Here is a 16,368-nt window from a genome sequence, read left to right on the forward strand (position 1 = left end):
TAGTAATGTTAAGAAAAGGCAGTACATACCATAACTCACAGAAAAAGTCACTTGCAATTATAGGCAATGATATTTGCAATTAAGCTGAACACAACTAAATTATGACTTTAATTAAAAGGCATTTTCTAAGATGGCACCAACATGTTTAAAATTTAATACATTTTATATGAGATACTGGAGTTATTAACATAACATTCTCTTTCTGCAGCATGTGCACTTTTTAAAAAGCAAAACATCTTTAACCAATATCAAAATGCTCCCAGAATCCATAGAAGTTTCAGTACATAATAAATTCAAGCAGCAATATTTTTTGTTTTTCCAGTCATTTAATACGTGTCTCTACTTGGGACATACAATTGTATTTACATCTGTAGTTAATGGTAATAGAATTGCTGACAAACACTAGTGGCCACAATGTTCGCATTAATTTTAAATGAAGAATGAATGAATGGCTCAAGGAACTGATGATGAAATTTAGAACATTTTGTGATTGGACTGAGTCACATTAGAATGACTCTGAAGATCTCAAAAGTTTGAATGGAATCGTGGCAGCTGAAGAGTCTGTATAAAGTGAGTTTGGGACTGAACTCTGTGCCTGGCGGAGACATAGAGGGTCACACTAACAAGTGATACGTCTTTCTGAGTGTGTTTCCTCTACAAAAGTCTTATTACCTGGAAGAAACTGACCTGTCAAGATGTGAAACTGTCTTTCTAAAATAAGTCTGAAACACAACAGATAGGAGGATTATTTGTGATCTTACATGGCCTAGACTTCTAAGGTTTAAGGCAGTGACAATGACCTTGATTATCTCTGCGCCTTGTAGACTACAATGTAAAGAGGTGTTTCTGTGGCTACTGATTTTACACAACTCTACTGTAAACTATGAAGACAGAGAAGAAACATGAAATAGAAGCAATAAAAACATGTTCTTCTACTCAAGGAGTTTAAAATCTAGTTTGAGATGCACACTTTTACCTACAGTGAAAAAGCCTCTCAAATTTAAATGAGTCTTTTAATTTGTAAGTTCAACATGAAGGATATACAAGGTCCACAGGAAAGGAGACACAATTTTCCTAAGGAAGCTGTTACTGTTCTCATTACTTTTTGAATTGCCTTTAGAATTAATCACAAGGCATGCAGAAATACTTACAAAGTTACAAGTCCACAGTATCATTCAAGTTAATCATCCATATTATTCAGAAAGTTGCTTTGGATTATTCTGCCTACTTTCAAGTATCAAAGCTGCCCTTAATGAACACATAATTATCCCAGCTAAGGGATATCAAATAATTATCACATAAAGTAGTGGTCTTTCTAAAAAGGCAATTCTACCATTTGTGCAATACTTGGAACAATGGTAGTCAATTACTTTGAAGAGCAAAACATTTATTTGGTTCTAAAAATTCTAATATGCTTATTTTTCAATTAAATTATTCACTAGAGAGGCCTATTATATTCTCAAGAACTGACTTCACAGTGATCACAAACTTCTATTATAAAAGTCCTGCACACTCCATGGGAACTCCGAGTTCACTGTGAGGAAATTTTATCATAGAAAGTACGCTGCTCAAAATCAGTACAAACAAGTCTCCCTCACCAAAAACAAACAAACCAAAAAAAGAGAATGGCTACTTTTATGTTCACTCATATGTGTCTCAAGCACCTCTGAGATTATTTCCCTTGGTTCCCTCCCCTCTCTCTGTAAATCATCCCCTCCTAAACACCTCATTTGGCCAAAGGCACCACTATCCCCTAATCCCTCATGTCAGAGATTTGACATCCATTCTAGAATCTCATTCTCCCTTATTTTGCCCCATTTCCGATTAGTCATCAGTTCCTGTCCTATTTATCTTCTAGATATTTCTCACTTCTATTCTTTTCTCTTCATTCCTCCTAACTCTGTCCTGGTTCAGGCTCTCATTTATAGAGAAAGGAGACTGTAGAAAAGAACCCTGGGAACTCTTTCTGGATTGCAAAGCAAAGGGTTCACTAGGCCTGTCCCACTGTCACCCCAGAGGGACTGCACCTGAACTCAGCTTCCCACAGGCCAAGTGATTTCCTCTTCTGAGCAAAAGGAGCTGCCATTTCCCACAGCACTTGAAGCTCATAGGTGCTGGGCTTTCCAAAGAACCTTGCAAATAACTGATAACTAAACTCAGACTGCTTAGCACCAAAGCAGTCTTTATCCCCAGTCCTTGGGCGACTCCCATACTTGTCCATAAAAAATAAAGAGCAACAGAGGGGCCCTATGCTTCTGGGCATACCCTCTGCTACAGCAGAGACAGTGCAGCCAGCTGAGCTTGGGGTCGGTTGCTTCTCTCTTCAGAATGCTGACGGACTCTGCTCATCTTGCACCTATAATTTCAAACAGCAACTAGTGATTCCACTGTGTGTGTTCCTCTCGTTTCCCGACAGGCTATTGCCTATAAATCTCTCATCCATTTTCGACATCAAAGGTAATATCCAACAGATTACACCAATTACTTTCTGCCTAAAACTTTACTCTGTAGAACAAGGTCTAAATTCCTCAGAGTGATATATAAGGTCGTGAACAGTCTAGCTCCAACTTTCCTTTCCATGCTTATTTTCTACCATTCCTCCTCGCCTTCATCCACTCCCCACATGCACCCACACACCTGCACAGTCCTCCACTCTTCCAACTACTCCACAAAACACCAGAAAAACTCACATCTCTGTGCATTTGTCTTTGCCAGAAATAATCATTTATACACAGCCGCCTTATAACACAAATTGATACCTTCCCTGACTTCCCTCAGAGACTTGGCCCCTGCCCTCTCTTGTCTCACAACAAAATAACTGTATTGTAGTTCTTCTCTAGACTGAGTTCAGGGACTGTGCCTTGCTGCTCTTGGCTGCCTTTCACTTACCAGAGGGCCTGGCACACGGTGGGCATACTGAACGCCATTGAAGAAATAAACAAAGGTATAAGTAAATGTCAACTCCTAGATGCACCACCCTGAATATTATTAATGAGCTCTTTTGCCTTATGTCCTCAATGTAGTCGTTTTTCAATTATCTTCAATATATTATTACTTAGTGCTGAATGGGTTTCACTGATGAAAAATCTGAAAGCTCTAGTACTCTGCAGGCTTTTACGTGCATAGTTGCCTCAAGTAAAATCACAGTATTCAATGCAGAATCTCCTCTGAAAAACTCAGCTGCAGCTCAATTTTAGACCATAAAGTGCATTTTCTTTAAAGTGTACTTTAAACAATGAATAATACTATTGCTTATAGGATACCAACCAGCAAATTAATATTAATGGTAATAACAATAATAGTTTCCTTTAAAGTAATTGATTGAAATCAAGAAATAGCCAAACCAGTTGACATGCAGTTAGAATTTGGTATTTTTCATCAGAAAAACAATTCACTGCCAATGACAAATAAGAGTAGGGTCACTAAAACTACCTGTCATGCATCTAATGAAGACAGATTCTCTGGCTACCATATATAATATGTAATATCCAAAAGCGCTGCTGTAATTCACAGCTAATTAGTGTCTTGCCGTTATGAGAGGTGTCGTGGCCCTAACTCTCCTTTCAGATCTACTCAGACCTCACAAGAGCAGACAGCCATGCAGGGATCACAACAACCCAATTAGCACCCACCCAACCTTGGGCTGCTACTTCTCAGCCCACTCAGCATCAATAAATCATGCACCCCCATGAAGGTCTTCTCTGACAGCTCGAAGCCATTGTTGCTCAAGGAATAAAGACAATACTTCTAAGGAAACCCATGTGGGAAAGAAAGAGATAGAAAAGGGATATTATTTGCCTTCCTTTAGCAGCAAAGCAGTCAGCAAAATTGAAGACCATCAATTCAGACTGATTAAGAAGACAACCGCACTAAGAAATAAATCTATGAGTGGTATATCTGAAGATCCTTACTGATAATCAGCAGTCAGCAATTGGGTTGTTCGTTTGTTTGTTTTAATGTGGATATATTGAAAGCCCTTTTTCTTTCCATTTTTCTCCTGTAAAGACTTCCCTCTGGCTAATAAGAAAAATTTCCTTTCAGTAGATCATAATGGTATGCATTTACTTTGTCCCCCAGTGAATACACAGCAATCAGATAATTTGTTTAAAATACTAAATTGTTTGACTTCATTGAAAAGAAACTTATAATGATATGCTGGTTTCTAAGCAAGGCCTGCAGAGCTTCCTAAATCCATAAGCAAGCTCTAGAGTATTCACAGCATAGAACAGCCAATATCCTTGTAATTTTGTTCTAAGCCTATAAAGCTGTTTTGTTCCATAATATTCTACTTAGAGAGTATTCTGAACAGTCACTGTAGCCTGGACATTATTCAAAGACATAATTCAGGTAATTCTGCTTTGAGTTTGTTTTCCTCATGAAAATATTATTTTGTTGTTGTTGTTGTTTGTCTGTTTTTTGAGACAGAATCTCACTCTGTCACCCAGGATGGAGTACAATTGCATGACCTCTGCTCACTGCAATCTCCACCTCCCAGGTTCAAGCAATTCTCGTGCCTCAGCCTCCCTAGTACCTGGGATTACAGGTGTGCACCACCATTCTCCATTAATTTTTCTATTTTTGGTAGAGACAGGGTTTCACCATATTGGCCAGGCTAGTCTCGAACTCCTAGCCTGAAGTGATCCACCCATCTCAGCCTCCCAAAGTGCTGGGATTACAGGCATGAGCCACCACATCCAGCCTCATTCTTCTGTATTTTTAATGCTAATCTAAAAACATTTGATCTAGCTTTTGACTAAATAACTGCCACCTAATTTGATACGTATTGCCAAAGACAAATAAACAAACAGGGATATATTTAAACAAGGAATTCTCTTATAAGTGTTCTTATTAAGCATAAAGATTTCAAAAAGATTTTTCTTCCTCTGAATATATTACCACAAAAATATTCAAATATTCAAATATCGGTAAGGATGTCCACCGTATCATATTTTATAGCAGCAAAATAATTAAAATGTATGAAATATAAAATAAGTCAAATAAATGATGATATACCCATGCAACTTCTAAAAGTAATAGAGTAGAAGAATATTAAAGGGCATGCAAAAATGTTCACAAGATACTGCAAGACAGAAATAAGAAATATGGAGCTTGGGTCGGGCGTGGTGGCTCATGCCTGTAATCCCAGCACTTTGGGAGGCCAGGGAGGGTGGATCACGAGGTCAGAAGATCCAGACCATCCTGGCTAATAGGGCGAAACTCTGTCCCTACTAAAAATACAAAAATTAGCCTGATGTGGTGGCATATGCCTGTATTCCCAGCTACTGGGGAGGCTGAGGCAGGAGAACTGCTTGAACCCAGAAGTCGGAGGTTGCAGTGAGCTGACAAGGTGCCACTGCACTCCAGCCTGGGTGACAGAACGAGACTCTGTCTGAAAAAAAAAAAGAAAAGAAAAATGGAGCCTGGATCCATGTTATACACATACATGCATACCTGCATGCTCACACGTATGTATATACATATGTGTGTATATTTATCTATATATACATAGATTTATAGATATATACACTATTAACAAAAGTTAACCTGAAAGAGTCAGTCCTTCAAGATGGATCCCAAGTGGCTAACTGGTCCTAAATTTAAAATAGAACCAAGGGTCCATTTGCTGATAGAGGTCACACACATACTCTGAGTTTCCTGAAAATCCACAGGTCTTTAACTTTGGGACTTTCAGAACTTACCTGCCTTGGCCAATCTGGACTCAGCTGTATCAACCAATCAGGACTCAACTTTAACAATCAATCAAGTGTCAGCTGTATTAACCACTCAGAACTAAGCAAGTTTTAATCCCTCATTTGCATAAATGAACCTGACTGGGAACCTGGGTGGTAACTTTTTTATGAAACCATAGTCCTCCCTTTGTTGTCTGGAATGCACCTTTGTTTTACACTGAAGGCTGCATCTTCTGGGTCTGCAAACTTCACTGGAATAAAGTCTCTTTCTTTCAAATTCCTTTTTGCTCAATTTTGTTTACAAAACACACATGTATTTCATTATTTACAAGCTAATGTTTGATGCAGAATCTCTCTGAAAATTCATTTTCAGAACACTATTTTTCAAAACAAAAATTTGGTTTTCTGTGTATGGGGGTCTGAGTATGTATGTATATGTCCATAAAAATATACTTATAGGTCAAGAATTTTTAAAAATCCTGACAGGAAAAGTATTCCGATATTTAAAATGCATCTTTAGAAAGTCTTATTCTAGATTATTCTTCTTTAAGCTGTTTGCTTATAGAAAAGTTTTATGTTTCTTTCATAATGAGAAAAAAATGCTATATGAAATATTCACTTATATCACTTGGATATACAGATGTAGACTGGTGTGAAGTCCCAGCCGGGTGGAGCATCTGTTCTGAGTGGCTAATGCCCATCCCATATCAGTCATTAGATATTCTGATTATCATCTTGGGTATAAACAACATTTAAAAGGTGAGTGACAGGCCAGGCATGGTGACTCACACCTGAAATCCCAGCACTTTGGGAGGCCGAGCGGGGTGGGTCACGAGGTCAAGAGATCAAGACCATCCTGGCCAACATGGTGAAACCCGCGTCCCAACTAAAAATACAAAAATTAGCTGGGTGTAGTGGTGCGCGCCTGTAGTCTCAGCTATTTGGGAGCCTGATGCAGAAGAATTATTTGAACCCAGGAGGTGGAGGTTGCAGTGAGCCGAGATCGTGCTACTGTACTCCAGCCTGGTGACAGAGCGACACTCCGTCTCAAAAAAAAAGGGGGGGGGGGTAATTGACACATCTCACATAATCATATTTCAAGAATGAGCATAAGAACTAGCATTCTCTAACCTCTTATCCGTGGAATTAGATAGTAGTGAAGTTGAATCCATGTGGTTCTGGAGTACCACATTGACTCAGTGTCAGCATAGTCAGGACCTGAATTATGGAAACTCTGCAACACCTGCCTCAAAACCACTGCCCCTGATTCTCTCCAGCTCCAACCCATCTGCCCTGATATTTGGAACTACCAGGTGTGGAGAAGGATAATGTGTACCAAATACACACAGCCTGGCCAGAGTTCAGGTCAAATCAAAGTTTCCAATACACGTGGAATTACAGCCTGCTTTCATGTGGCATCATGACGACTGCCCTGATTTCCAGCTCAGTGAGCACAGCAGACACAATGAGGTAAATGGGCATCATGTTTAATCAGCATTTATTCCAGGGCAATAGGAACATAGGGAAGCAAAGCCTTTCCCTCCACAAGGTTCACATCTAATTGGAGAAACAGAATAATATGTGTTTAAAGGGGATGATAACACAAATGATAGGTCTAGACAATACAGAGAACAGAATGGGGCAAGAAGAGATAAAGCTTCACATTTAGAGATGACCTAGTGTGAAGTCTTAAGGAAAGATATTCTGCAACCTGGCAATATACCTAAAAATATAGCTTTTTCAAAGCAAAGACATATATTTAGGTACGTGTAACTACTGAGTACATTTTCAGGTCCCCTGTGCTTCTTTTTTCCTAGGGCAGTGTAAACATGTACTTGATCCTTAGGTGAAAAACTACATTTGACCAAATTTTACATAATATGGGGTTAACTACATATATTTGTATTAATCATTTCAATTCATTTTGTGTTTAACAAAGAAATTGAAATGCTAGAAGAAAAAAATATATTGTAGCAAGATTAATTTTGACAACAGTGTAGTTTTTGTTTCTTCCTTATCATTTCCCTAAAAGAATCCTAGATAATGCAAAAGTTAGAAAATGTCACCAGAAATGTTCTCCATTTCATATCTAGAGCATATATATTTGAAACTGTTTATAGAGACTTCTAGCCATAGACAGTATCTTTTGGCTAATTTTTATATTACTCTTCAGTAGTTTAGTATTAATTTTGGTGCTACAGTAAAGATAAAAAAATAAGGCAAATTTTAAATTATCATGTCCATGTTCACACAGAAAGTTCATGACTGCAGACCCTCAAGCTCATATTGAATGACACAAAACAATACCCATACCTGAAAGAGAGAATTCTCCTTTTTGGCTTTCACTTTCTCTGATTAGAAAGGCACTCGTCTTATTTTCTGAATATAACAGTTGCTTCTCTGCATCTGATCTTCTGATTGCTCCAAAGAACCACCTAAACAGAGAGATACGTAAATGTTAATTAACCAATTAACATTCATTTTTTAAAGAGGAAAAAGCCTGGCAAGATAGTATTCTAATATCAGAAATGTTTGGCATTCTTTAGTGAAACTATTACAGGTATAAGTGGTAGCTTCTGACACGTGAGATGATTTTTCAGAATGCCTGTAACCCACACCAACATTTATTTTTTCTTAACTACAAAGCAGGAATTTGACTGTGGTACATCCCTTCTTACAGCTATGTTCTGAGAGGTCCTGAGACTTCCCTCTATCAAAGCCAAAGCTCCATTGTCTGCCTGCCATGTATGTGTGCCACATCCCAGGCTCTAAAATGACTCATCATCTCCATCCAACCGTCCACTGCCTCCCCTAACACCTCCTAGCTGTTAGGAGGCAAATATTCCAACCAAAGGATTCATGTACTTTATGTTAAAGTATGACGGGTTAAAAATGTAGTTCTCTGGATATTAGTTCCTTTCTTTTCCCACCTCCACCACTGTCCAACCCTGCCATAAGATGAGATGATTTTGCATATCTAGAAGGAATTTATTAATATAAAGGAACATTTAAGCAGTGGAGAGATTATCTGAAAAAGATACGTCTGTCCAGGAAATATCCTTTTAGTAACACCTCCACTTCTTATCTTTTCCCCTCTTATCTTTACCATTCCAGATATATAAAAGTCAGATACTGAACACACAAGTTTGTGAATGCAATCATCATCAACAAGGAATTATGGATCATTAATATCAAAGCCACTGTCACATGTATATCACGTTAGTAGAAATCAATTGTCCTAATAAGAGGAAGCTGAGAATTCTTGCTTTTCACAAATGACCCCTCACTGTAGGGCCATAAAGATGATCATCATCATTAAAGATTTTAGGTAAAACATTGATCTTTTCAGGTAACTTCTTTAAAAATGTAAACACTCCAAGAGAAGAAATGCAGGCTTGAGGGAAGAAATACAGGCTGGGAGAAAAAAAAAAAAAAAAATGTGTGCTATCAAAATTTAACTTGAATTTGATTGACAGGTCATGGGTATTAGAGAATATGAGTGCCCTAAGAATGACACATTGAAAGGCATTTGGGGAAGGAATTGAAAAGAGAGACATTAACATATAAATATTACCTTCTAACAAATGCAGGGTATTCGTTTATCATTTCCCCAATTATCAAATTGTAAATTACAGACATTAACTGTATCTGCTTGGAGCTCTGCTTGACGTCAGTCTCACTCAGGGAGTTTCTATCTCCATGCTTCCATGATTGCTGAGCCAGGATTGGAAAACATGGCGAATCACAGGTTGGTTCCTAGAGCTTCTATTTAAAGATTCTACTCAGGAATGAACCCACTGGCAATAAGTCTCATAGTCATGCCTAAATATAAAGAGAGTAGAAAGAGCCAATCCCACCATTTCCCAGAAGGTAGAAAATTGGAAACATTTGGTAGACTATACTAGTGACTCTGCATTGAGTCAGTATCAGGAGCAAATCAATGTCCATGGACTATTGTTTATGCAACCGAAACCATGCAAGTCATGGAAACATTCCAAAGTGGACATGTAATGAATTCACAGAAAAACAGAAATGCATGTTTTTGATTATTGCAGAAACTAGTCAATAGAATACTTGAACATACAAGTTTTTTACTGACTTGAACTCAGTAAAAAACTGAGACCTAAATATACAAATTAGTGATGAAAGGATGGATGATTCAATAAATAACACTGGTACCACTAATAATCCATATGGGAAAAAAACTGATGCTACCAACAGCATACACCATAATTTCACATAGATTAAAGGCCTACTGTAAAACGCAAACTTCAAAACTTCCTGAGGACATTGGACTAGGGAAGTTTTCTTAGGCAAGACAAAAACAAAAAGACATAAAAACCTTAGGGAAAAGATTGATAATATTTATTACATCACAGTTAAAATCTTCTACACCAACAAGGTCACCATGAAATAAAATTTGAATATAAGCCAAAAACCTGGAGAAAATAATTGCAAAGTATATAACCCAAAATAGGATTAGTATTCACGTTATGTTGAGACCTATAATCAATAAGAGAAAGACAACACAGTAGAAAAATTGGCATAGGATATAAAGATGCCTGGATATAATTGGGCAGTTCACATAAAAAGAAACCCCAAATAATTAATAAAAATGACAGGAACATGGCCTCTACACGTGCTGGTGTTAGGAATATTACATATAAAACCACAATGAAATATTATGTTAGACTTTCACATTACAATTTAAAATGCTCACATTATTAGGTATTGAGGAAAATGTGAAACAAGAGCTTTTATACAGTACTAGTGGTAATACAATTTGGTACAAATAATTTAGAGAGCAATTTGGCATTATCTGATAAAGCTGAGTATTTGTGTACTACTCAATTTCACTTCTAGACTACATGCTGTATGAGCACAAGAAGACACACTACAAGAACATCCATTAAAGAATTCTAGCATTGAAAATTTGGAAACAACCTAACTGTCCATCATAGGAGAAAAGATAAACTTAGTTATAGATATAAAATGGAATACTATATAGAAATTAAAACAATAACTGGGCATGGTGGTATGCACCTATAGTCACAGCAACTCAGGAGACTGAGGCAGGAGGATCACTAGAGCCCAGGAGTTCAAGGCTGTAGTGCACTATGATCGCACCTGTGAATAGCCACTGCACTTCAGCCTGGGTGACACAGAGAGATTCCATCTCTCATAAAATAAATTAAATTTTTAAAAATAAATTGTTCAAGGATGAAAGTAAGTTAAAGAATGAAAAGAATGATACATACTATTGTAGTAGCATTTGTATACAGTTTAAGAAAACACATTAGAAAACTGTACATAATTTTTATGACTACATGCATGTTTAGTGAAAGCTAATAAAGTACTCATGTATTCTTTTAACTATTTCCAGAACTGGCAATACTTTTTCACAGAAATATTTCAAGCAAAGGAGCAACATGGATGAAATATCTTGATCAACTCAATGCATTTTCCTGATTCAAAGTGCATTGATTACGCATCAACACTAAAATGTTTACGCAACCTATTCATCTAAATATGTCTTTCATTAGTTCATTTCCCTCCATCTTTGCTAGCTCACAGAATGAAAGGCATGAACACTCTCCAGTTAGTTACTGGGACAAACCCTTCAATGGACACTACTCACTCATGCTTGCTCTCCAGTCTTTTCAAATAATGTTTTACAAGCACTCTCACATGCTCTCAGTTTACAGATGAGGAAACTCAGGCCCAGGAAAGTTTATTAACTTGAGACCACATGGAGAGCTGATGGTTGAGTCTGAAATTGAGCCAGACTTCTTCTTCGCACACCGCGGTACCTCGAAGTGTAATGTGAAGAGGATGGCTTGGGAACACTCAGATAAAACATGAACCATTATTTTTGCACCAGGCAAAGGGAATTTAGGATAAAGAACACCACGTATTTTGGTCCTCATTTCTTATTTTAAACTAGTAAGATTTGAGCATTTTAACAGTGTCTTAGATAAGAAATAATACATCAAAGCAGTTTTTGTCCCATATAATTGGTTTCTACCTTCAGGTTGTAAAGCTGAATTAGTATATAAAGTATCATATTCCAAAGATCACTCAGAATGGCATTGTCCTATTAATAGACTATAATGTTTCTAATCTTCAACCATCCAGGCAATTTAATAGTTTCAATAACTTTCTAGAGGTGACAGTAATGCATATATGTTCAGAAACGTAACACAGCATTTGAAAGTTGGGGTACATAAATTTTAATGCATGTATTTAGAAAATATATTTAATTTACTTCTAAGTATGTTTTTATTTGAAAAAATAAAGGGATGATGGTTCAAAAATAAAATGTTTAAACAAAATATAAATATGTAAGCCTTTGCAAGAATTACAATGTATCTAGCAGATTAAGTTCCCCAGAATTATTATTATATCTCCTATATATCATTCTCAAAACCAAATACTCCACTACATAAGTTTTATGTACACATGTTACATTTGTATTTTGGCTAATCAAGTCTATAAATGATGTGTTTCCTCTGTCCAGTATATATATAAACAGGCAGGTTTTATAAATCAAATGGTTAAAGATAAAGCAATTTTACTACATTTGTAGAAAAACCCTATAGCAAAATTTTTTAGTCCTTCTTTGTTTCAACAATTTCGGACTTTTGTATAATAGATTGGTACAATCACTTTACAAGGCAAATCACACTACAATTGAATCCATAGTAACCATGAAATAAATATAATATTTGACTGAATGCATCAATTCACTTAACTCCTAGAATTTTGCTTAGCTGAGTTCTGATCAGGAGGTGAAGAATATAAATTTAAAAATGTTTTCTGCATGTATTGGCATTTATAACATCATCCTTCATACTCAAAGGTGATGCAATTGCTGCGGACTGCAGTCTCTAGAGCACATGCTGCTGTAGAGACTGATGGACAAACAATAGCTTGTTTCACCCTTTGCATCTATGAAAATTGTTTCTTAATTTTGAGGTTTGAACCATTGGCAGGACTGCCATTCCGGTCAAGTCTGCCTTTTAGAGCCTCTGCTGGCACCATTCTGGAAGGGCACACACACCCTAGGCCTGGATGTTCACCACAGCCATTTTCAGCTCTCTCTTTAAGCTACAGTTCTTATGTGCAGTAAACAGAGAGGGTTGAGAAGGGCTCAAGATATCCCAGGAGTATAAAGCATCACAAAAGAGTCATACGGATCAGCGATCCTCCAACTGCGGTTCCCGGATCAGGAGCATCCGTATCACATGGAAACTTGTGTTAAAAGAAAAACCTTAGACAAATTAAATGTAACAGACTTTAACTGAGCAAAGAATGATTCACGGATTAGGCAGCCTCCCGAGCTAGAGTATGCTCAGAGAGTACAGTGCAGCCACTTGGTGGAAGATTTATGGACAGCAAAAGGAAAGTGACTAACAACAAAAAAAAAAAAAAACAGAAGTGAGGGGCAGAAACAGCCGGATTGGTTACAGCTTAGTGTTTGCTTTATTGTGAACAAGGTTTGAAGAGTCGGCCCCCTTTGATTGGCCAAACTCAATGATTGGCACAAGAGTAGGTTACTGTCTGCTCGAACTTAAAATATGCAAGGAGATAGCTTTAGGCTAATACTTGTTAGAAACGGAAATTCTTGGGTATCACTTCATACCTACTGAATCATAAACTCTGGGGGTTGGCCCAGCAATCTGGGGTTTATTAAGTCCCCCAGCTGAATCTAATGCACATTAAAGTTTGAGAACTATTGAGGTATAAAAATAGGAAACCAATTAGAAATCTGTACAAGGCAGCTGAGAATGTTTGAGTTTGGCACTTACATGCAAAAAAGTATCCAGTAAAATAATACCACACATACTCATACACACACAGTTTATTGATATTTAAAGAAATAATCTTTATTGACATACCATGCTGTGAAATATATCTTTATTAACAATAATCAAGAAGAAGATTAGACTCATCATATGAAAAGAAATCCTGGAAGAAACAAATACTTCAATTAGATAAAAACAAACAAAAAATACAATTTCTGTTATAGATGAAAAGAGCATGTAATTTAAGTCTAAAATTATGTAAATATTATCAAGTGTCTACTGTATGTAAATTATATAACACTAACACAGAAAGATCTGTAGGACATTGTTGTATATAAAAAGGTAAATTACAAACATTAGGAGTGTTACAGGTTTATTTATATTTTAAAATATCAACAAACTGGCCAGGCATGGTGGCTCATGCCTGTAATCCCAGCACTTTGGGAGGCCGAGGTGGGCGGATCATAAGGTCTGGAGATCGAGACCATCATGGCTAACACGGTGAAACCCCATCTCTACTAAAAACACAAAAATAGCCAGGTGTGGTGGCATACGCCTGTAGTCTCAGTTACTCGGGAGGCTGAGGCAGGAGAATCGCCTGAACCCAGAAGGTGGAGGTTGCAGTGAGCCGAGATCGTGCCATTGCCTGGGCGACAAAGCGAGACTCTGTCTTGAAAAAAAAAAAAATCCACAAACTAAAAATTATATGTGCTTACTTACCTGGAGATTAGTGAGAGATTATGAAAGTAATGACAGAGGAGTTTCACTTTTTACTCTGCATTCTTCTCTATAATTTGTATTGTTTACGATAAGATGTAGTTGTAGATTACTTTAAAATGTATTTAAATATAAAAAATTAAAAGAGGTCAATCAGGAACATGCTACAAAAATTTATATGTTGTAAATGTCTGGACTAGAAACTTTGGCACTTAGAATTGATAGATACAGGAAAAATCCCAAAGGAATATGAAACAAGTGATTATGAATGAGCAGCGAAACAGATGGAAGAGATGATGTGACATCAGGATTTCAAATCTGAATGACTAAAGGACAGTATGCCCTGTAACATGTCAGAAGGCAGAGTATAATAACAGTTAAGAGTGACAGCAGCTCATTACGAAGTTATTTAACCTCTCTATGACTCAATCTCCTCATTTGTAAGTGAGAATAATAAAAATTTCCTTATAGCCTTGTTTTGAGATTAAGAAAAATGACGCATGTAAAGTGCTTGATATCTCGACACATTCATGCTCAATAAATAGTAGAGATTTTAAGATAATTAATTGAAGGCAGATATTATCAATTTTGTTTTAGGCATGTTGGATTTGAGGTGAATATGTGAGCATGTGAATATGTAAATATGTGAGCATGACCTTATTTCTTTGTTTGTATTAACAGTTTCATCCCAAGTGACTCTTCTGTCCTGCCTGCTGTTCTTGACTAGGACATGCTGCCACCAGGTGGCAGTAGGCTATTTTACTAATCCAAAAAGGCAAAGGAGAACTGTCCTGTGATGAACTGTACATACTTTATTTTATGAAAAAAGCAGTTAACCTTAAAAAAAAGTATAAATGAATACCAACATTTACATAAGATAAATATCTTAACTATCAATCAAAATCTAGGGAAATCAATATGTAAATAGATGTGGTACCTCGATTAAGGTTTTGTCATTTCATCTAATAGAATCTTATTGTGCCTCAGTGACATGTACAAAGTAGGTTCCTAGGTAACTCGTACTTCTCATCAGATGAAGATCATTTTCTCTTACATTTTTTAAAGAGAAAACTCATGCCCAGCAACTGCTGGCTAGGATTTACAAAAGTTAACATATGACTTCTTTTTGTAATGTCTCCTTAAGACCAAGGCTGTCAGCCTTCAAGTACTATAGACAGATCCTGAAAAAATAAACTCTTAAGACTAGTTACAGGAGAAAAAAAAAAAAATACATCCTTCCAGAAAATGCAGAAAGGAAACTAGGTCAATCAACTCGGCCTGACCAATCATGAGGAAATTAAGCTAGGATGATTTCCCTGTGGGAGCTCAGGGTTAGCAGTGTCTTTCATGTTTTCATCACAGTTACACATGTTATAATGGGTAAAACCACCTATTGTCCTCATGAATGTGACTTGGCAGGCATCGGTGTCACCCACATTGGCAAAACACTTTCAGTTTGCAGGGCACACTCATAATCACATTTAGTCATTTATGGTATCTAAATGAAAGGCTTGATTCATGCCCCTTGAACTATTATCGTTCTGTATGACTCACCTGCATCTACCTGTGTTTCCACAACATTACCAAGAAAATCTCTGTGAGAGTTCTTCCTGTCAAGGTAATCATTTCCCTCCCTTTTCCCAAAACCTTCTTCGGCTCAGTATCCCCCTTGGCTCCCAGGAAGTTAGCCCTGCCACTCCCACTCACATGGAATGATAAGGACAAACAAAAAAAAATAATGCTTGCAATTATTTTGTTATTCATTCCTTCCTTTCCATTTCCCTCACTATAACCCTTGTATAATTCAACATCGCCTCTTGGATTATGGAAATATTTTACTGCCTGTTCTCTTTAACATTAACAACTTCTATTTACCGATCACATAAAAGGAGGCAGGCACTGTTGCTACAAGCTTTACATGCATTTATCTCAGTCTCTCCACCTTGCTCACATCACCACCACTAGATTTATCGTCTCACCACATACACATAAATAAGGGATATTTTGCTTATGGAATAAAACCCCTATTGACTTGGAAATTCAGGCCTTCCACCATCTGGACACAAGCCATTTCTTCAACTTTATCTTCCCTATATCAGCTCTCTGTTCTAGCTTAATTCACACTCCTATCACTACTTATACTGGCAATACTAAAA

At 37.0% G+C, this 16,368-nt stretch overlaps 1 protein-coding gene across 1 annotated transcript in view; it reads right to left on the minus strand.

Moving 5' to 3' along the window:
* The window catches only part of FRK (fyn related Src family tyrosine kinase), a 115,175-nt gene that overhangs the window by 48,168 nt on the left and 50,639 nt on the right, over positions 1 to 16,368 (minus strand). Inside the window, exon 2 of the mRNA XM_010358153.2 lies at positions 8,004 to 8,125. Within this exon, the coding sequence (XP_010356455.1) occupies positions 8,004 to 8,125 (122 nt within the window). The remainder of the gene's footprint in view (positions 1 to 8,003; positions 8,126 to 16,368) is intronic.

This window comes from Rhinopithecus roxellana, chromosome 4 (assembly GCF_007565055.1).
Source record: "Rhinopithecus roxellana isolate Shanxi Qingling chromosome 4, ASM756505v1, whole genome shotgun sequence".
Taxonomy (NCBI): Eukaryota; Metazoa; Chordata; class Mammalia; order Primates; family Cercopithecidae; genus Rhinopithecus; species Rhinopithecus roxellana.